Consider the following 21,749-nt stretch of genomic DNA (forward strand, 5'->3'; position numbering starts at 1 on the left):
TTTGAATTTGGAAGTTCTATACAACTGAATACAAAGAGGAACAAAGTACCAAAGCTAATCTTGTGATTCTGCTCATGTGGTATAAACCAGTTTTGTACAAACATGTAGAAGTAGTTTTTAAGTTCCCTTTAGAAAAATATGAATTCTATACATATATTATTTTTTCCTGTCTAATGCATGGGCTGAAATCACTAGGATCAACTTCTTTCTTGAAGAAAAGAGAAGAGACGAAAGAGACGAACAGAGGGTTGAAGGTAAGATGAATCTTTCTGAAGCTGGCATCCCACTGTCACATAGCTTCCCTGGGTGGGGAGGGAGGGGGCACTTGGAAAAACAGCCCTTTGGATTTTTTGTTGTTTTCACAGCCAGTAGTTTCATGTAGTTATTGAACCTCAGCATTGTGTCCACAAATCAAAGAGAAAAACTTGTACGTCAAAAAACTTTTCAGAAGATACACACACACACACACACACACACACACACACACACACACACACATTAAAAGCTAAGAGGAGAATCAAACAAAATGTATAAGAAACAAATTAGCTGGACATGCAAACTAAGCTATGATTCACTCAGAGTTTAAACAAATCACAAATTTCAGTTTAATATTGGGGGGAAGGGCAGCAGAACAACAAATAATACATTTCTCAACCTAATAAGATGTGGCAAGACATTATTGATTATGAGGGTGCAGATGAAGGCTAAATAAAGCTTTAAATCAATAGTGATCATTGTGAGCCACAGCCCCAGTGCACCGCCGGGAGATTTCTGCTACACCTCACTACTGTGTAGAGTTACGTCATGGCCTCTCCAGAATGTTGTGAGTTTTAGTGTGGAGAGTTGCAAAGAAAAAGAAAACACTAGAAACCCAAATAATAACTACAAAAATCACAACCGTCATAAAAAATTAAGGGATGCAAGAACTGGTTTTAACTAAGCAGACCACATTGGTACGAAGTGATACAGGGACCACTTGTTCTGATGTATATTCAATAAATAAAACCTCATTTTGAAACTAGTTCAAACATCCCTAATACAGTTAAAAATTATATATACCTCAACGTTTTACCTTTCACATTCAAATATATATTCCTTTGAAGTCTGGGTGGTTGGATTTTGGCCAGCAGAAACTGGTGAGGAATTCAGAGAATTTTTTACTAGAGAATTTCAAAGCATTCCTCAGCATCCCACTTTCTATAACTGAATAAATGCAACATAATTATGAAACTGGGTGGCAGCAAAACAAATGGACTGAGCAAAAAGGTGGATACTCAAGAAAATCAAATTTTAGTCTCAGGATTATTAGTACCTTCTAAGAACCCACAATTTATCCCCATTGGAAAATATGTCCTGTGCAATGTGCACAGTGAAAGGAAATTGTTTTAGAAGAGTTCTATATAATGCAAGATATTAAAACACAAGGCAAAGTCTCAAGTGGTTAAAAAAATAAGAAAAAAAAATAAGAAATTTGTTAATATCTTAGCATTTAATATCTGAAAATAGGTGAATTATTTAACAAACAGGCTAAAACATGTCAATTATATTTAGATTTGAAAATGTGCTGTCAATTTGAAATCGCCAAGTTCCACTCTGAGTGAGAGGACTAACCATTCTCCTGATCAGCACTGCACCAGGCACACCAACGGCTCCTGGCCCTCCCCTCACTACTCTGCCCCACCCACAAAAGAAGTTCCAACCACAGCATATTCATTTAAGAGGTGTTCCAATATAATGATTAAATGTATCAAATGTAAACATTCTTTTTCCTTTAAAGTATTTTCTAAATTTGGCCAAACTAAATATTAAATACGAAAACCTGCCAAATAGTGGTGATTTTTGCAGGATTGTTCCTGCTGGTCCCTCAGATAATCTAAACAGACAATCTAGGCAGACGCTGTTCCCTCTTCCAAATATCAATTCAAGGGAAATGAAGTAAAAGGCAGTTAAAACAGATACAGAACCCCTTAAACACACCCACACAATCATGACAACTTTCATATCTGACAATGGTTGAATTTCATTCCAAGCAGATAATTTAATGATAGTTTTAGTATAAAAAATTTTAAGAAAATACTCAAGCGAGGATTCAATATCAGGGAAAGAGCAGCAGCTACAATTTTAAAATTTATTCCATAATGAGATCACCATTAACTCTGGGAGAAGACACTGGGAGAGAGTGCTGGCTTATGGAGACAAGACCTGCTAGTGGGAGGAGAGTGGGTAGGTCCATGACAACCTGGTGCCATTTTCCATTCTTCCAAAGTGGTATTTTCTTGAAAACCACAAACTTGAATCGCTGCTTAAGATAATCTGATTTCAACAATGAACTTACGGTATAGTTACTTCCACTTTTCCTCTGAAAAATTAGTCGAAAAGGACACAAACAATTCATAGTTTTATGTTCTAGGTGAAAAGGTACTATGGCCATATATATTTACTTTAAAAATTTGATTATGACAAGCTTCAGGTAAAAATCATTTTTAAATGGTCAATTTTTTCATTTACATATAACCAATACATCTTATTTACATGTATTGACTCAATTTTTATTCAATATTCTTCATATAAAGTCTATTATTTTAACTGGTATGTAACTGTTAAACACTTTTTTTTAATAGAAACACTATTCTCTTATTCATAGGCAGTTTTGATGATAAAAGTTTGTCTCCATAATGAGAATGAGGACTGAATACAGTTAAAACCTCAATGAATAACATAAAGATGAACACGAGCATAACTTCCTGTCTAGGGCCACATCAGTTATTCAAGAAGTCAAGTGCCTCGTCTGCGTCAAGCATCGCTGCAACAAAACATAAGCAAGTCTGCTTCTGAGGACCTTGAAAAGAGTCGTAGACATTAACACTGCTCAATGCTGCTATTGATGTGAAATTCTTATACTGGGTTCATTTTTTTCTTTTCAAAGAACACTGATTTTTCTAGTGACACTTAATGTTAAAAAGGTTATCTTAGTTCTTTAACCCTCCGAGAATTGGCAGAGTTAGGAAACCAACCAAAAATATAGTCAGGAGCATGAATCTGTCCCTTGTCTCTTAAGGGTTAAAGGGCAGGGATTGTTTATAACCTCTTATATAAGACACCCTATTCCACTTTTTTTTTTAAAGAAACCTTTTCTTTGGTTTCTTGTAATTTTTCTGTGAGTCTATCTTTCGTTTCTTCCATTTTCTCTGTGAGAAGCTCCTTTGTCTCTTCCATCTTATCCTGAAGATACTCCTTCACAGGAGGCGGTGTTGACATGTAGCCACGACTACGCAGATACTTCACAGTGAAGGAGGTTCCCCCCAAAGTCACGGTATATCGGGCAGGTGTTGCAATCTGAAGGAAAAAAGCAAACAGGCAGATCAATACCTGATTATGACTATCGTCACAGGCAGAAACAATGGGAAATTACAATGCTAATGAAGTTGTATTCTATATGGTTCTCCCTCCTAACCAGTACCTAGAATTGGCACTGGGCACACAGTAGGGGCCCCACAAGTTTTAAGCAACTCAACCAATGGTGCATTTCAAGGATAGTACAAGGGGGTTATGAGTGTGTCCTAGCCAAGGCCACAAGGTCATACTCTCAGGTTATTTATTTACTTTTTTCATCTATGCCACAACTCTTTGCTTATCAAAGCAATAAATCTCAGTGTTTGTTGCTCTATTTAAGACTGTGGGTTACAGTAAATACTCAAGAGAATCCCCTTCCACATTTCCCACTATGCACAGGAACAGTGAGTGAGAAGAAAAGCTGCTAACAGTAATTACCTACATGTACAGTTTCACGTTTCAATCTAAACCCAACAAACATGCATTGAGCATCAATTTGCCTGCAAAGCACAATACCAAGCACATGGAAAACACAAAGAGAAAGAAGACATGATTCTAAATTCCTGGGCACTCATAATCAAATAAAGAAAACAAACTTTAAAAAATAAAAGTAGTGCCCTAAGCTGGTTTGGCTCAGTGGATAAAGCATGGGCCTGCAGACTAAAGGGTCCTGGGTTCGATTCAGGTCAAGGGCACATGCCTGGGTTGCAGGCTTGATCCTCAGTAGGAGTCATGCGGGAGGCAGCCAATCAATGATTCTCTCTCATCATTGATGCTTTTATCTCTCTCCCTCTCCCTTCCTCTCTGAAATAATTAAAAGTATATTTAAAAAAATAAAAGTAACACAGAGACTGTGGTATGAACTATACAAGAGCTACACACATTATGGGAGCATGGGATAAGGAGCAATTATAATTAAGGAAATGGTTTAAATCATTATCAAACAGTTTGATTTATTAAGGTTACATTATGTCCACAAAAGCTATAAACTTGATAATTTATGAATTTAATAAATTTTAATGTTGAAAAACTCAGCAATTAAGCTTAGCTTGCTAGTCAAAATTATAATAAGAGGAAATCTCTCAAGATTTCAGAGGATTCTAATAAGGATGACAAAATAAAGCAACTTTAGTTTTGAGTGCTATTATAAAACCATAATTTTAAGTATTTTCATATAATAAAAGTAAAATAACATCTAGTTTTCAAATGCTTTCTACCTGTTTTCTTAGTATGAAGCTACAAAGAACCTCATAATTATATGTCAATAGAGAAAAATAAGATTAATATGGCTTAATTCCACAATGAGTCTCTTCTTCTGAAAAAAAGACCCACAGGTGTAGAAATAGTTATAAAGATGTCATTGTCTAAATCCAGAAAAGTTATAAAGTCTATGAACTTCTAAAATAAAACATACACAACATCTAACAACTAAGTCTAATTAGGTTTATCACATAAAACAACTTGCATTAAACTTTATATTTTACTTATTAAGAAATGATCTATTTATAAACAGTAAAATAAATGCTAAATTTCACTTACAAGTCAGGTGGCATGCAGATCTCTGAATAAGAAAAATTAATATACTATGTATAGGAAAAATGTCAAAAAAAATGACTTGTACCCTAGAAATTCAGAAGTTTCACATGTGATCACAGCAGATTATGAATGATCTACCTATTTTCAAGGCATCTTCCTAAACCATCATTTTATTTACACTTAAATTTTTTTAAATTTTATTGGACATGTAAGAGATGAAATGCAGTATTTTCAAAAAAGAACTATTAGGTGCTAACATTGAGTTTTCTGGGGAACTGAGCAGATCATCGGTTAAGTGTGAGGAGTAATTAATTTCTAATAGTACCTACCTTAAACAAGGCATATGCTGTTAGGGCATTTCCACTCTGGGAATTTTTCAAAATGTTTACTATGCTGTCAGGTAACCCAATAAGCTCTAGAAAAGGAATGACATTCACTCCTCTAAGAAAGAAACAAAAAGTATTTTATATATATATATATACATACACACACACACATACACATTTTAGGGATAAATAGTTTCAAAAGATTATCTGAAAACACCAAAACCAGATTTTGTTTAAACATCAGTTTTATATTATCAAGCACTTTAAATTCACTCTAAACGAACAATATGTACACAAACACCAGTGTTGTATTATAGCTTACTGTGTGTAACTTCTGCATTTAACATATTCAAAAAAATAGAAGCATTTATCAAAGCAAAATTAATAACTTTATGTAACCCAGGAGAAAAGGGTCAGAATCACTTACCTGATCTTAGTTATCTCAACTAAATATCACTTTGTTAGTTAGAATGCTCCAACTCAAACTTTAGGACCTAAGATATTTTTACCTCTAGTATTACATGCCAAACTATAATATTATTGTAAAAGCAAGTTATATAACATTACTTACTGTATTACTATGCAAAGAATAAATGATTCTAATGATTTGAATAAATTATTTGATGAAAACTTTAATTATTCTAAAAGGGTGCTTCTACACTATTATCAGAACTGAATAGGCAGGTGAACAATTACCATAAATTGCAACACATTTTTGGAGGGAGGGAGAGAAGGCAGAGAATGTCTCTAATCTGAGCTGTTAAACCCTAATTTATTTGTAGTTTTTCTGATTATCAATATTTTATTACATTGGCACGTACACGCATTTGCAGATATTGAGACCCTTCACCTGTAAATCAGAACAAGGCTCTTGTTCTGTGATTCTCCTACATTAACATAAAATTTCCTGAATTGGTCTAGTATGTCCCTTAATGCTATCCTGTCATGTCTCTCTAGTCTCCTTTTCTCTAGAAATGATTCCCAGGACTTTCTGTGAAGGAGGAAGGCAGCATGTCTTTCTTGACACGGAGATTTTAAGCTTTCAGTCCAGTTGCATGGTAGACTATCCCTCAATTTGGATTTGTCTGATTGTTTCCTCACGATTAGATTCCGGTTAAATGTTTTTCAAGAGGAAAACTGCACAGTTCATTTCGGTGCGTCAACAGGGGCCACATAATGGTAGTTTGTTCTATCACCGATGTTAAATTTGAGGTAGGGTTAAGGTAGGGTCCAGAGATTGTTCCACAGTACACATAACTCTTTCTCTTTGTAATTCAGAAAAAAATTGCCTGGACTCATTATTATTATGGTAGTTGCAAAATCCTAATTTATTTTTAATATTAAAAAATAACTTGGTAACTGGGGAAAAGTCCCTCTCTATGATTTCATTATAATACTAAGAAACCAGGTATTACTCAATAGATATGGCTGAACATCATCAAGAAAAATTACCTATCATCTACAAAAGAAAACCAGATAACTGAAGTAATCTTTGAAGAGTTTAAGGAAGATGTCAATTACAAATCCAATCTGGTTTCTTCTATCTCTACCATCAGTTCTTTTAAAAACCTCTTTCTTAGACAGAATCCTATTAAAGCAAGACTTAGTATCGTAAAGACTATTCTATGGCTCTAATAGTCACAATGTACAGTAACATCCTACCACAACATGCTAATTACCTTCCAGTGCCAATAAAATTATAAAATTACTCCATTAATCATTTTCTAGTTCAGACTAAATCCAGAATGTAAAATCTACATATTTAACAGCAATCATAAAGGGGGAAAAAGACAAACATTTGGCCAAATATAAGACAAAATGGGGTGATTAAAAAAATAAAAACTACCATAATAATAACCTCAGACACCTTACATATGTATCCTTTGTAAAATACAAAAACAAGCACCTAGTTCCACTTATTTCTAAAATACTGATTTGATGACTTGACTTTATAAAAAAACTTTTATTTTCTTTGGAATTGCTAAGTATGAAGTATCAATGAAGGTTTGATTCAAAAAATATCCATTTTTGAAACTTTTTACTCTGAACTTCCCACAGCCTGACAAAAATCTCTGCTTCACAAACTGCCAGCTTTATGGATGTTCCTAGTGGCGCAGAAACACACAAGGGCAAAGGCACATTCACAGTCTGAATAAAGTGCAGTAAAAATCAGTCAGGATTTTGCCTCAGAGTGAATCTGTAGCTTTAGGAACCTGAGGCCCAAAACATGAGGCATCTAAACATAGGGACAAAACCATCATCACAGAGCTACATTTGACCAAACAGAAGACTTCTGGTTAGAAGACATAATCTGCAAGTTTTTGCCAGATAGGGACAACAAAGTTTAGTTTAAAATAAAATCCATTACCACGCACAATTTAGATCTCCCTGAAATAAAATGTTTCAAAAGCCTGAGGTCTTGATCACTGACTTAACTAAATAAAGACTGGCATTTTGCTTTATGGTGACTAGCGAGGCAGCATGCTGGTTGTCGGAGTGACTAAAACAAACATTGGTCAGTAATGCAATGTGACTTCTAATGCCCATCCTTCAAGTTACAAATTATTTTTTCTTCTTTCTTTTAATAGTAAGCAGGCAACAGCTAAAACTAAAATAAAATAGAGCCAGCCTCTTGTCAGTTAAATTAAAAAACAAATCACCTGTATTTAATACAATCAACTCCAATCGATATCTATAAAAGCCTAAGCAACCGAACGACCAGTTGACCTGTCACTATGACAGGCACTAACCACCAGAGGGAAGACACTCAATGCAGGAGTTGCCCCCAGTGGCTCCCACAGCCAATCTCCTGGGCCGGCCAATTTCCCACGGCTCCGATCACCAGCCAGGCCAAGGGACCCCACCGTGCATGAATCCATGTACTGGACCTCTAGTTTTATCATAAAATCATCTCACAATGAAAGATAAATTGCCATTTGAACATATCTTAAGTCCTTATATTTTTTAAATATTACTTGCAATAAGATCTTACTAGAACAAATCAATTTTCAACTCCTGCAGTATTACAGATTCAGTAAAAACATTAAGGACTATGCTGGGAAGCAACAAACCCTACAAAATACAAATTTTTTAGCTATGAGATGCTATATCAGAATTGGACCAGTAGTCACAGCTGGGCAGCAGTGGCGGGGCTGGCACACAGATTTCGCATGCTGGCAAATAGCCAACAGACAGGTTCTGATGGGACTGCGGTGTGATTTTTAAAGTAGACTGTCTTATCACCATGCTTACACACAAACATTCTGCAGAAAAGAGGGGGAAGGACAAAACTGAGAGAGGTGCATTCCACAGGGGATGGCAGAATGTCACACTGCCTCAGGTGCCAGATAGCAATGAAAAAAACCCTTAAGATAACTATTATCTCTAGGTTATTTGGGGTCCGATTTTTTAGTTATAGAAATCTTTAACCCAAGAAGGAAAAGTAAAGGAAACAAAAGTACTCTTTGTAATAGTCCAAATGAGATGATCATATTCAATTAATTAGAAATTTAGATTTCTGTCTCTAACACCAGGAGACTGAATGCTTATAAATGGCAACCCAAGGAAGGCAGAAGAAACAAGTATTACTCATGTTACCTTCCACAGTACTGAATCAGAAAAATCCTCAATGGCTCAAAAAAGGAAATTTAAGATGTAAAAAGCCATTAATTAAGTATAAAAACGGAATGCCTATAATAACTTTTATGCAAAATGGTATACACTTTTATTCTCTGCTAATAAACTAAGGGCAGTTTCGAAGACTTCTATAAAAATTATCCATGTCCAGAAAATGTCATTAATAAGCAAAGAGAGAATTCCATAAAGTGTACATACAAGGACCTCTTGAGAAAAAATAAAATCATTAAAGAAAATACATAATAAAAAGATATAATTAAATAACAAAAACACAATGGAGAAAACTATGAAGAGAAACAAAAAAGCATCAATTACACAAGGTTAAAAAATCCTTTTATACCTTTTATAAAAATAGATCTCTAATCCCATGTTTCCCAAGAATAAGCATAATCTTAATTCCATCATCCTTTAATTTAGTAAATAATAAGCTTTCTCCAAGGAGTGAGCTTCATAAACAAAACTACCACATTTTATTAATACCTTAATATCAAGTTAAGTAAATATAACCAAACACTGACAATCAATGGACTTTTGGAAAGTATAAAATAATTCTAATTCCATTAGAAGAGTTTACTAAAATGTCAAAATGGTCTCCATTGTGCTGTCATCATTGCCTTCAGGACAATGAACTCACTGGGCTTCTCAGGACCAGATCAGCACTTTTCTTGTTCAAAGGAACAGGGACAGGTTGGTACCTACTGGGTTCTGCTAGAGCAGTGGTTCTCAACCTTCCTAATGCCGCGACCCTTTAATATAGTTCCTCATGTTGTGGTGACCCCCAATTTCATTGTTACAAATTGAACATAATGAAAGCACAGTGATTAATCACAAAAATAATATGTAATTATATATGTGTTTTCCGATGGTCTTAGGCAACCCCTGTGAAAGGGTTGTTCGACCCCCAAAGGGGTCCCGACCCACAGGTTGAGAACTGCTGTGCTAGAGGCAGAAACAAACTGGAAATTATTGGGAAGCTGTTTCTATGTGTATTCTTGCTCCAAAAGAAAGGAACAGTATTTAACAAGAAAGGAACATTTAGAACTTCTATGTTTTACAATATTGGCAGGTTAGGCCTACTAAATTAATCTTTTTGAAAAAGTTTATTTTATTGAGGTAAGAACACTTAACATGAGATCTATCCTCTTAACAAAATTTTAAATGTACATGAAATTAATTTCTGATAAGAATAAAAGATATACATTGACATTTATCAGATATGAGTAACGTTAAAACATAAGTCTGCAATTTGCTCAAGTTTGTGTCTATAACAGGTATTAGCCAAAATTTTGCAAAAATATCTTATGAATTTTCCACTAAAATCATACACATGGAAAAATAATAGATGTCTTTTTACATTTATGAACACTTTACGAAATATATAAGTACAAAATTTCTGGTGCAGCTAAATTTCTGAAATATGATTTATCTCTGTGCTACCCTAAATGTTGATAGGAGGTGAACACAGTGACTAAGAGCATGAGCTTTGACATCAAACTCTCAGTTATTCTGGGAAAAACTAAGTTATTTTGGCTTATTATTAAAATCTGTTTTCTCATTAAGATGGGAATTGCACTACCTGCTTCATATGATTGCTGTGAGGATTAAATGAGATAATACAGTTAAAAAATTTAGCAATGCCTGATGTACACAGTACGCAAATGTTAATTATTATTAAAATATGACAAGGTTATGAAAAGTAGTCATTCTCTATCAATTAAAGATATTAAAGCATTTAAAAAACTATTTAAGGCTTTCAAAACTAGTACACTTAAGATTAACAGACTGAGGATTCTCAGAGGGAAGGCAGGGGTAGGGGGGTAGGTGGGGAGAGATTAACCAGAGACTTTATATGCATACTAGAGGCCTGGTACATGAAATTCGTGCACTGGGGGTATGTTTGTGTGGGGGTGTTGCCTCATCCCGGCTTGCACCCTCGCACAGTCTGGGAGCCCTTAGGGTTGTCTGACTGCTGGCTTAGGCCCAGGGAGTGTGGGGAACAAGCCTAAGCCATCATTCAGACATCCTTAGCACTGCCACAGAGGCAGGAGAGGCTCCCGCCACTGCCATTGCACTTGCCAGCCATGAGCCCGGCTTCTGGCTGAGAGGCGCTCCCCCTATGGGAGTGCATTGACCACCAGGGGGCAGCTCCTGCACTGAGCGTCTGCCCCTGGTGGTCAGTGCGCGTAATAGCGACCGGTCGCTCAGCTGTTCGGTTGATTTCCATATTACCCTTTTATTATATAGGATATTTATACCAACGGACACAGAAAACAGTGTGGTGAAGGCCAGGGGTGGGGGAGGACAGGGTGGAGAGGGTTAAAGGGGAAAAAAGGGGGACATCTGTAATATTTCCAACAATAATTTTTTTTAAAAGATTAAACATTTTGATAAAACAGGGAAAGATGCTCAACCAAGCAAAAACTTACTTTATGGCTGCATAATAAAATGTTCCAAACCAAACACCAGAAGTTATTAGATGCACTGGGATCAACACTTTTCCATACTGTCTAAAAGTTCTCTTAAATCGTTGATAAAGGCTAATAGATTTGTCTTGTAAAGGATCAGGTTCTTCTTTTTTTTCTGGAGGCGTTCCTGGAGATGTGGCATTGGATGACATAACCCTCTTAGAGGAAGCATCTTGCTCCCACTGTTTATAATAATGAAGAACCCTCAGTTGGGGTGAAGGAGCATCGAATGGCTTCCTTGCTTTTGCAGTGCACTGGGCAGCAGATAAATGCAGCCATTGTTTTAGAGGAACCTGTACCAAAACTACTCTGGATTCAGCTGTATACAAAAGTAATGGTCCCTTTATATATTGACAGTGTCCAAAAAGACCAGCTTTATGTGGGTCCATGCATGTCCTATGTGCCAGTTGGAATACAGTCCTTGGTACATTCCATTGCATTTTGAAGAATGGTGATGGATGGATTTCAGCTTCTATAGAGAATAGATTTAAAAATTAGATTATATAGATTCCCTTTTTAAACTAATCTACTTAAAAACGAGTCATTAATTATTAGGAAGTAAAAGAAAAGACATTGCTACCAAATCCACAAAATTAATGTTACCGTATACAGTTGTAACATAATGCAATTTTAAAATCTCATTAAATACATCACTTAAATATGATAGAGTAAATGAGTCTAGCAGACATCATGGAGGGTTATGTTTGGAAGCGATTTTATTACTACAAAATGGATATTTGTAGGGCTCTATTATTCTACAAAGAAGCAGTATAGTATAACGGAAAGAAGTCTTAAGATCTGGAAGCAAAAGATCTGGGCCCTAACGTCATGGGGACATAATTCCATGCAATTCCCTTTTAGACACCAAGCCCACGTCCCCTAGTAAAATGATTATTTCACAGGCTGTTATAGGAAGTCTATGAAATTTCTGATGTAAACATGCTTTTGTAAATTAACAAGCATCATATAAGTGTTAGTTATTACGGTCTGATGAGTTGTTACCAGTATCATTTATCCTATAATGCCTTTAGACCAGCGATTTTCAACCTGTGGGTCGTGACCCCTTTGGTGGTCGAACGACCCTTTCACAGGGGTCGCCTAAGACCATCCTGCATATCAGATATTTACATTACGATTCATAACAGTAGCAACATTACAGTTATGAAATAGCAACGAAAATAATGTTATGGTTGGGTCACAACATGAGGAACTGTATTTAAAGGGCCAGAAGGTTGAGAACTACTGCTTTAGACTAAATTATATAAAACTGTAAATCACATGTTATTGGCTGGTGAGAAGAGAGATGGACTTCCAGATATCTATAACTTTTTTGTCAGTAAAGTTAAAATGTAATTTTAAAAGAAGATGGGCTTTGGAATAAAATGTACCCAACAGAGTTAATAGTGGTATTATTTTGAGAAAATTAGTTGGCCTCTCTAGATATAGGTTTCCCCACTGGTATGACAGAATTTTAGAATGTATTACTACATAGCAAATCAGTTCCTCTCTCTTGGCATCAGGAAGTGCCACTGACCCCTTATCTCCACCCCACCCAATACTTGTTAACTTACTACAGTGGGGCCTTGACTTACAAGTGTCCCGACTAACGAGTTTTTGAGATACCAGCTGTCTCTTGGCCGATTTTTTGCATTGAGTTGATAGAGAAATTTGAGTTAACGAGCTCCTTAACGAGCTCGGTCTCGGAACGAATTAAACTAGTAAGTCAAGGCCCCACTGTACTTCTGATAATACATTGAGAATAGGTGATCTTACTTCTTTAAATTGTATACTAAACAAGAGTTAACGAGACTTGAGTTAGCACCCCAATAAATCAACACTCCAATAAATAGAGCTACTCTACTACATTTTACACGAATATTTGTTATCTCAGTGCAAACTATTATCAAATAAAATCATCCACTAATGAATTGTTCCCTATAAAATTAATACCCTGACTCATCCCTCCCTAATTAATAATTAACATCAGCTCCTATCAGGCTCTTACAGATCATCCAACAACACAGTGCAAATGAGTTGCAAAATGAAATTGTAAATATCTCAAAATTAGCAGGCTCCCAGGAAGTCTTTAAAGGTGATACTAGAAATTGCTACAGACAAAAGCAAAGTCAAGAAACAGTCTGAAGAATCAGACCATTTAACAACCAACATGACAAGTTACAGGTGCTTCAAATAAAGAATATTAAATGAGTAAGAAAGGCCATACAGAAAGATTAAGCCCTTAATTATTTTTACAAAACTGAATTAATTCCGAAAGCCAAACATGCTAAAAAGCTCTTCCAACATGCTAAAAAGGCTCCTGCCTTAAGAATTATGCACTAGCCCTAACCAGTTTGGCTCAGTGGACAGAGCGTCAGCCTGCAGACTGAAGGGTCCCAGGTTCGATTCTGGTCAAGGGCACATGCCCGAGGTTGCGTGCAGGAGGCAACCAATCAATGATTCTCTCTCATCATTGATGTTTCTCTCTCTCTCTCCCTCTCCCTTCCTCTCTGAAATCAATAATAAAAAAAGAATGAATAAAAAAGAATTATGCATTAGATATTTCCTCTGCTAGGAAGTCTTTTCAAGTTAGCATGGCTAATTTGCTTCCCACAAGTCTTTGTTCAATGGCACCAGCTCCCTGATGCCTCCTTTGGCCATTCTATTTAAAATTGCTCCCAATCCCCACCCTTCCAGCCCTGACATCCATCCCTATCTTCCTTACCTTGCTCTATTTGTTTCTTTCTTCATAGCACTCATCTTCTAACATCCTTTATAATTTACTTATTTATTGTGTGTACTACTAATGGTCCCACAAGGACAGAGTTTTGTTTTTCCTGTTTTGTTCACTGCTGCATCCCAGGCCCCTAAAACAAAGGCTGGGTGGCACATAGGAGGCACTCAATAAATGTTTAATAAATAATTTGATAAAGCCAACACCCTCTTCCCTTTAAAAATGAACCAAAGTTATGAGGGGTGAATTTTCTTACCTTTAGCCTTCCCCCTCCCCGAGTTACCTGCATCCACACCCATACAAGAATCCATTAACTTCTTCCTCAGAAAATAAAACTGTCCCTACATTCAAAGGCTAGTCCTCCACTTGTATTTTAAGCTAACTTCTTCGTTTTAGACTCTGCTCAACCAATTTTCCATATACAGTGGGGCCTTGACTTACAGTTTAATTCGTTCGGAGACCGAGCTCGTTAAGGAGCTCGTTAACTCAAATTACTCTATCAACTCAATGCAAAAAATCGGCCAAGAGACAGCTGGTATCTCAAAAAACTCGTTAGATGGGACACTCGTAAATCAAGGCCCCACCGTGTATGTATGTGTGTGTGTGTGTGTGTGTGTGTGTATATATATATATATATATATATGTATAATTTACTGCTATTCTTGTTCCTGTACTTCAACTGCCCTCTGCTCTGAGTTCTTTTCCTTCAGTATATTGATATACCATTAAGAAATGGGTTCCTTTGTAATATCTGCCCAATTTCCAATTGTCTTCACTACATTCTATGATCCCCAGATCAGTAGAAGCAGTCCCTGCTATAATTCCTGACCCACAGAGAAGAGCAATCACAGAACTCTTCACAGATCACCAAGGATGCTGGGGCGCCTCTCACAAATTTACTTCTCAAAATCATGTGAAATCACCTCCAAAGGTGAGTAAACAGGTCTTACATGGTAAATCCACTCTATCATCCCAGTCTTCCTTAGATCCTTGCCTTTATAGTATACCAAGGCACGTCTGGCATTTTAACTTTATTTAGCATAGGTCACCTTTGGTCCATGTTTCAACCAAACAACCAAACTGTTAGAGCCCTTTCTAACCCCCCAAGCTTTAACAGTGAATACAAAATCTCTGCTTCGTGCTCCTCTATCAATAAATTCAGCCTGATCTTTATGTTTCTTTCACAAGTATTCCACACTTTTGATATCCACCCCCACACATATTCCCCAGAGATCTATCTGTGGCATTTTTTAAATCAGTTTTTAAGAATGCAGCACACCTCTTCATGGGTCACACTTTGCAATTGACCCTTGGAGACCTGCTGAGACTGAAGTCGAGTTATAGGTCTAGAACAGTGATGGTGAACCTATGACACACGTCAGAGGTGACATGCGAACTCATTTTTTTGGTTGATTTTTCTTTGTTAAATGGTGTTTAAATATATAAAATAAATATCAAAAATATAAGTCTTTGTTTTACTATGGTTGCAAATATCAAAAAATTTCTATATGTGACATGGCACCAGAGTTAAGTTAGGGTTTTTCAAAATGCTGACACGCCGAACTCAAAAGGTTCGCCATCACTGGTCTAGAAGCAAGGGAAGAGTGGTAGGGGCAGTTCTTGAGAATCAGCAATATCTTGCAAGGTAATTACCTCAGGAAAGGCCAGTACAGGTTCTTCAGTCAAAGCATGTTAACTTCCTCAAACAGGTGGCAAAAAAGAATGATCAAAATTTAGGGGCTCAGTACCCTATTCCAAATTTGAGGATCTTATTCCTTCCCAATCAATGCCCTCATTTTAACAGCAGACACATTGTCGATTGAGAATTCATTTTGTATTATAATTCAGCCACTTTGCAGGATGAGGCTCTGGGTTTGGTTTTCAGCAAACTCAGCTCTGTAACAGTAGGGGGTAGGAGGCGGAAAGGTTTCTTTAGAGAGGACACAGAAACTTTCAGGTCAATTATGCAGAATTTGAGCTGGGAACTTGAAGACTTGAGCTCATCCTTTTTCCCCACCACTTTTCCTAACACAGTTAGGAGCAACCAGTCAGTCTCATTAGACTTGTTGATAAAAATGTCATCCAGAACCCTGTCTTTGCCCTGGCCGTTTCTGCTCAGTGGATAGAGCGTTGGCCCTCGGACTGAAGGGTCCCGGGGGGGTTGATTCCCAGTCAAGAGCACGGATGAACCCTGGTTGCAGGCTCAATCCCTCATGCGGAAGGCAACTAGTTGATGTGTGTCTCTCTCACATTGATGTTTCTCTCTCTGTGTCCCTCACCCTCCCTTCCATCTCTCTAAAATTCAATGGAAAAATACCCTGGAGTGAGGATTATCAACAACAAAAAAACAGAACTCTGTCTTTTGTAAGTATTTAAGTAGGAGTATCCAATGGTGATATTCTGTGTATCTCTATTGCCCCCTCAGACCTTGGACTACCAGTGCCCTTTACCACTGGTAGCCATTACTGCCTTTAAATCTAATCAGATTTGGGAACCAATTACAGAACACCATAACCAATTCAGATAACTCATTCTTTTAAAACAAATTTTTAAATGTATTTTAGAGACAGGAAGGGGGGGAGAGAAAAAAAACCCATGGATTTTTGTTCCACTTATTTATGTATTCATTGGTTGATTCTTGTATGTGACATGACTGGGGATCGAACCTGCACAGATAACTCATTCTTTTTTAATGTTTTTATTGATTTGAGAGAAAGAGGGAGAGAGAGGGAGAGAAACATTGATATGAGAAAGAAACAGATTGGATGCCTCTCGTAGGCACCCAACAAGGGATTGAACTCGAAACCTGGGCATGTGCCCTGACCTGGAATTGAACCTGTGACCTTTCACTGCATGGGAGGACACTCAACCAACTGAGCTACACTGGCCAGTGTGATAAGTCAGTCTTAAGATTCTGTTCCTCTAGAATAAGTATGTCCAACTCAAAGGCTAACACGGGCCAAATAAACAAGGTTTAAATTTATGTGGGCTGCAAAAAATCAAAAGCTTCAATTTTCATAGAAACATAGGTTTTTGTTTTTTTAAAATATATGTTTAACTGATTTTTTACAGAGAGGAGGGGAGAGGGATAGAGTTAGAAACATCAATGAGAGAGAAACATCCATCAGTTGCCTCCTGCACACTCCCTACTGGGGATGTGCCCACAACCAAGGTACATGCCCTTGACTGGAATCGAACCTGGGACCCTTCAGTCCGCAGGCCAACACTCTATCCACTGAGCCAAACCGGTTAGGGCTAGAAACGTAGGTTTATTTCGATAGAGACATCTTGAAAACAAAGGGCTGAAATAAATGAGTGATCATTAACAAAAAATAATAAAACTTTTTTTCAAAATATATTTTTATTGATTTCAGAGAGGAGGGGAGCGGGAAAGAGATAGAAACATCAATGATGACAGAGAATCATTGATTGGCTGCCTCCTGCATGCCCCCTACTGGGGACTGAGCCCGCATCACAGGCATGTGCTCTGACCAGGAATTGAACCTGTGACCTCCTGGCTCCTAGGTCGACACTCAACCACTGAGCCCCGCTGGCCAGGCAATACTGCAATCTTAAGAATTTTTTCTTCTAGAGATACTTCAGTTTGAAATTAAGGCCTTCAATTGATTGAGGGTAATCTCTTTTAGTTAAAGTCCATTGATTTTAGATATTAATCACATCTTCAAAATACCATCACAATAACACTTAGATTAGTGTTTGATTAAATAACTAGGTACCATAGCCGAGTTAAGATATAAAATGAATCTCTAAACATAATAAACTTAGAGATTTCTCAACCAATCTTACTTTCAGCTTTTAAACCTTTTAAACAAGACTATCTTAAGTGATCCAAAAGGCAGTAACATTTTAGTTAGGGCACTTTGTGAGTGGACTGGAGGGACAGTCCTTCCTCCAAAACTTTTTAGAGAAACAAACCTTCCATAAACCACCTTTCTTTCTTACCTCCAAGAATATCATTCTTAGGAAGCTACAACATTGTATCTACATTTTAAAAACTGTGTTTATATTTCAAAAATTCGATCTTCGCTCTGGTAGGTTGCTCAGTGGTTAGAGTGTCAGAGTGCTGACGGAAGGGGAGTGGGTTCTATTTCCCTGTCAAGGCATGGACCTAGGTTGCAGGTTTTATCTTGGGCCTGGTTGGATCATGTGCAGGAGGCAACCAATCAATGTGTCTTCCTCACATCAATGTTTCTCTTTTTCTCTCTTTACTCCTTCCTTCCTCTCTCTCTAAAAATCAATGGGAAAAAAATACCCTCGGGTGAGGATTAAAAAAAAAAAAAAAGTGATCTTCGACTCTACACCAGAAATTACACTTTAAAATTGCAAGTCAGAGTGTTCTAACTTTGAGAACCAATGACTTAAAAAGCGGAATGGTAACTACTAAATCAGTTGCTTGCCTTTACTCTGACCAGAAAATTTACAAGTTGCTACTTCATTTCTTTCACTGATAAAATATAATTCAAACCAGGAGAAATCTAAACCAGGTGGTGTGAGTGGGTGAATAGTGGGCCAAATAATCAAAACAGCACATAAAGCAATCTTAAAACGGGTGAAGTAATTCGTCTGAACTTTTATAACAAGTTGCTTTTTAAAGACCTTTCTTGGCAATTCATTCATTCAATTAGCAAGCACCACTATGAGGCAGGCACTATTAAAGACACTCAGGTTAAATCCCTGAACAAAATGATGATCCTGTCTTGGGGGATCTTTTTTTTTTTTTTAGGGGAGAGCGCGAACGCAGTCCCCCACTACCACAAATTATGCAGTCGAGTTTCCCACATTTGGGGAAATCGCAGGGGTCAGCACATCCGGAGTGCAATGGATAAGCCTCGCCCTGGGAAAACCACCTTCGTGATCATGGTATCTCCCCTGCCAGGTAAGTGGGCGGGGGGGGGGGGGGGGGGGGGGGGGTTTCTTATACAACTATTTTTTCTCTAAACATTAAACATCAAGCATTAAGAATTACCAAATATTTTCTGAAAATCTACTGTTTGCCAGTCAATTTCTAGTTCTGAGTTTGGCTTTCAAAGCAGGCACTGTTTCATTATTAGCCTAGTCTGGTCTTTGAAGCTAGACCGCCTTGGTCCAAATCCTAGTTCCACTAACTCCCAAATGCACAACCTTGGCCAAGTTATTTAACCTTCATCTCTAACACAAAAATAATCATAACTATCCCACTGGATTATGTAAGAATCGAATGAGTTCAAATGTGTAAAGCACTTAATCTGGTTGTCACGCAGAAGGTTCTAAAATATCAGCTACTTTAATTTTAATTCAATTTCCAGAAAAACAGATATTATACATGTAATAATGGGAAAAATAACACCAGCAGTAACTTTCAAAACAGTTTTACCTGGTGGTCCAGTTACTCCCTCCAAAGTAGTAATTACTTTCAAGAGGTCTTCTATTCTCAACTGAATATGCATGACTTCCAGTTGAGCTTTATAAAAACTACAAAACTACGTATCTCATGCACACCATCAATCCATGGTGGAGTTCGTGTAAACACATAGGAAGAAGCATTTAATCTAATAAGAAAATTTTCCCTAAAATTATTTAGGTTAAAAACAGGCCTCATTCATTCTTGGGCCCAAAGGTTATAGCGCCCACATTTTAGAAGTGACAAGGGCTGTAAAGGAAGTACACGCTGCGAATGTTGCCTTCCCCAAAGCGAAGTCTACTCGTTAACCTAACTGCCCTTACTGACCAGTCCGGCAGCCCAGTAAAACACGCTTTCAAAGCTGCCTGTAAAGGGATTGATTTGGGGAAAGTATAATTCAAGATGGACTGCAAACGTGCTCACGTTCTTACACCACGAAGGTGGGGAGGTGCTGAGGCACAATCAAGTTCCTATGCCCACGCGTCAATCATCTTAGCCCACGGGCTCGGTTGTGACCCGTCTCCGACGGAAGGCCCTCAACCACAGAGCGTCCCGGTCTCAGTACGGGAGGTGCCTTCGCCTCTCCAGGGCACAGCCGGGGAGGGATGGACAAACAAAGTGCTGTCTCCCGCCACCCTCCCATATCAAAGACACAGACGATCACGCTACGAGGCTTTTCTCTAGACGAAGTGTGGGCTGCCCTTTCTCCAGAATCTCACAGCCCGGAAAGGCCTCCCGGAGGGAGGTCTGGTGCCACTTCCCAAATAGGGCGATAGGGAACGAGCTGCTAATCCCGCGGGAGAAGGTAAGATGTTGCCCAAGACAACTCCGATGGCGGGGGCGCTCAGACCCCTCCTCGGCAGGCTTCCGAGGAAGGGAAGAGCAGAGGGTGCAGAATTACAAAGCAGAAAGCTAAAACACAGTCCCAAAGGCAGATGTGCAAGGACACCGGCCCGACAGAGAAGGGCGGGGGTGACCTCTTTCGGCCGCGACGGTGGTGGGGCGGGCTAGTCGGGATCCCCGCAGGTGGACCTCGGCCACAGCCCGAGGGGCCGGGCAGGGGTCGGGTTCGCGCCCGGGTCTGCTCCCCAACGCGCACCGGGTTGAAGGTGCCCTCTTCACCCCTCCCGTTGCCCTTAAAGGTCTTGGGCCCAGGCTACCTCTTCGGACGTTGAGGCCGCCGCCGCTTCCCGCCGCGCAGGCCGGACGACAGCTCCTCCGAGGCCACAGCGGTGTCACTCAACAGAGTGATCCGGCCGAGCGTGGGTCGGGATGCTGGAACCCGCCGAGCTCAGGTGGACTCTCGCCTCCCACCACCCCCGGCCCCACCAGCCGCGCCCACTAGCAACGTGCTCGCGACTGCTCGACCCGCCGGCGCGTCCCGGAGCACGCCGCTGCGCGCAGCACGACGGGACTTGTAGTTTCGGCGCGAAGGTCGCGCGTCGCTCCACTCTCGGCCCAGAGCGACGTCACGTGACCAGCGCCCTCCCCGGAAGTGGCGTAACTACACACGCGTGGCGCGGCTCGCCGCTTCCGCAAACAGAATCGTGTGTGGCTGTATAGGTGAGTGTGCGGCTGGGACTGCGGCCCTTCTTTTCTTTGTCTGTGGGTCTTCCGCCACCGTCAACGTGGAAGGGGCGCTGCGACTCCGATAGGAGCTCGCTTTGTCTTAGCCTCGTGCCTTCGGTACCCTTCGCGAGGGGTTTATGGTGCCCTCAGCGCGGAGCCAAATGGGCAGTACTTGTGGGAGCCGGTGGGCGCTCTTGTCCTCCAGACCTAGCGAGTCCGGGTCCCGCGAAGGCCGGGGAGCTGCCTTAGGCCGCTCTGCAGGTTCGGGCGGAGAGTGTGGGAGTGTCAGATGTGAAGCAGCGTGTGTGTACCTTGACCGGCGAATCCGAAACCCGAGCCGGAGGCTTGGCTTAAGAGCTAGGCCGCGTCAGGGACGGAAGAGGGTGAACTTGGCCGAAAAATTTCCTTCTCGCCTGGCCGCGACTTCTTGGGCCCTCGAGTTGACCCGGTCTGGCTGGCGGGTCGGGACGGAGAGCTTATCCCAGTTGAGCGTCAGCCCGGCGGTCCCAGCCCTGTGCTCGGTGGTTCTCTGTGGAGTGAAAGGGCGGAGACGGCTTGCGGTAAAGGTGCCTGGGAAAGCCGGGTCCGAACGTCTGGTCGTTTTCTTGCCTCTCCAACTCCATATCAGTGGACTCGTCCGTAAACCCCGGCCTCCAAGATTCTGAAGGGCAACACTCTTGCATTTTGGAGTCTATTCGTTGTTACCCTTTGACGGTCGATTTCAAAAATTCTCACCTGTTTCTGCCATCGTT

General features: G+C 39.4%; 2 protein-coding genes and 1 non-coding gene across 4 annotated transcripts in view; 1 reads left to right on the forward strand and 2 right to left on the reverse strand.

Moving 5' to 3' along the window:
- Positions 1 to 21,749, forward strand: part of RNMT (RNA guanine-7 methyltransferase) — a 219,620-nt gene that overhangs the window by 167,814 nt on the left and 30,057 nt on the right. The window lies entirely within an intron of this gene.
- On the reverse strand, positions 1,471 to 20,772 carry FAM210A (family with sequence similarity 210 member A). 2 transcript variants are annotated; one of them, XM_059706724.1, is made up of 4 exons: positions 20,589 to 20,772; positions 11,258 to 11,768; positions 5,199 to 5,310; positions 1,471 to 3,336 (listed from the first exon to the last, which is right to left on the reverse strand). In XM_059706724.1, exons 2-4 carry the CDS (start codon positions 11,734 to 11,736, stop codon positions 3,103 to 3,105), a joined length of 825 nt encoding a protein of 274 aa, XP_059562707.1. In that variant the 5' UTR covers positions 11,737 to 11,768; positions 20,589 to 20,772; the 3' UTR covers positions 1,471 to 3,102. The 2 variants fall into 2 exon arrangements, with proteins under 2 accessions (XP_059562707.1, XP_059562708.1); XM_059706725.1 differs by lacking the exon at positions 20,589 to 20,772 and adding an exon at positions 14,019 to 14,172.
- LOC132240335 (U1 spliceosomal RNA) lies at positions 18,769 to 18,932 on the reverse strand. The gene has a single exon (XR_009454260.1). It is a non-coding gene; the product is annotated as a U1 spliceosomal RNA (small nuclear RNA).

The sequence above is a fragment of the Myotis daubentonii genome, chromosome 8, assembly GCF_963259705.1.
Source record: "Myotis daubentonii chromosome 8, mMyoDau2.1, whole genome shotgun sequence".
Lineage (NCBI taxonomy): Eukaryota > Metazoa > Chordata > Mammalia > Chiroptera > Vespertilionidae > Myotis > Myotis daubentonii.

Bases quoted from the DNA above. Each gene is read 5' to 3' on its own strand.
- FAM210A (XM_059706724.1), bottom strand. From the start codon at position 11,736: ATGCAATGGAATGTACCAAGGACTGTATTCCAACTGGCACATAGGACA. The intron at 5,311-11,257 runs GTAAGTTTTTGC...TTTCTTTCTTAG, and splicing joins TTTTATTATGCAGCCATAAA to AGGAGTGAATGTCATTCCTT. The intron at 3,337-5,198 runs GTAGGTACTATT...TTTTTCCTTCAG, and splicing joins CAGCATATGCCTTGTTTAAG to ATTGCAACACCTGCCCGATA.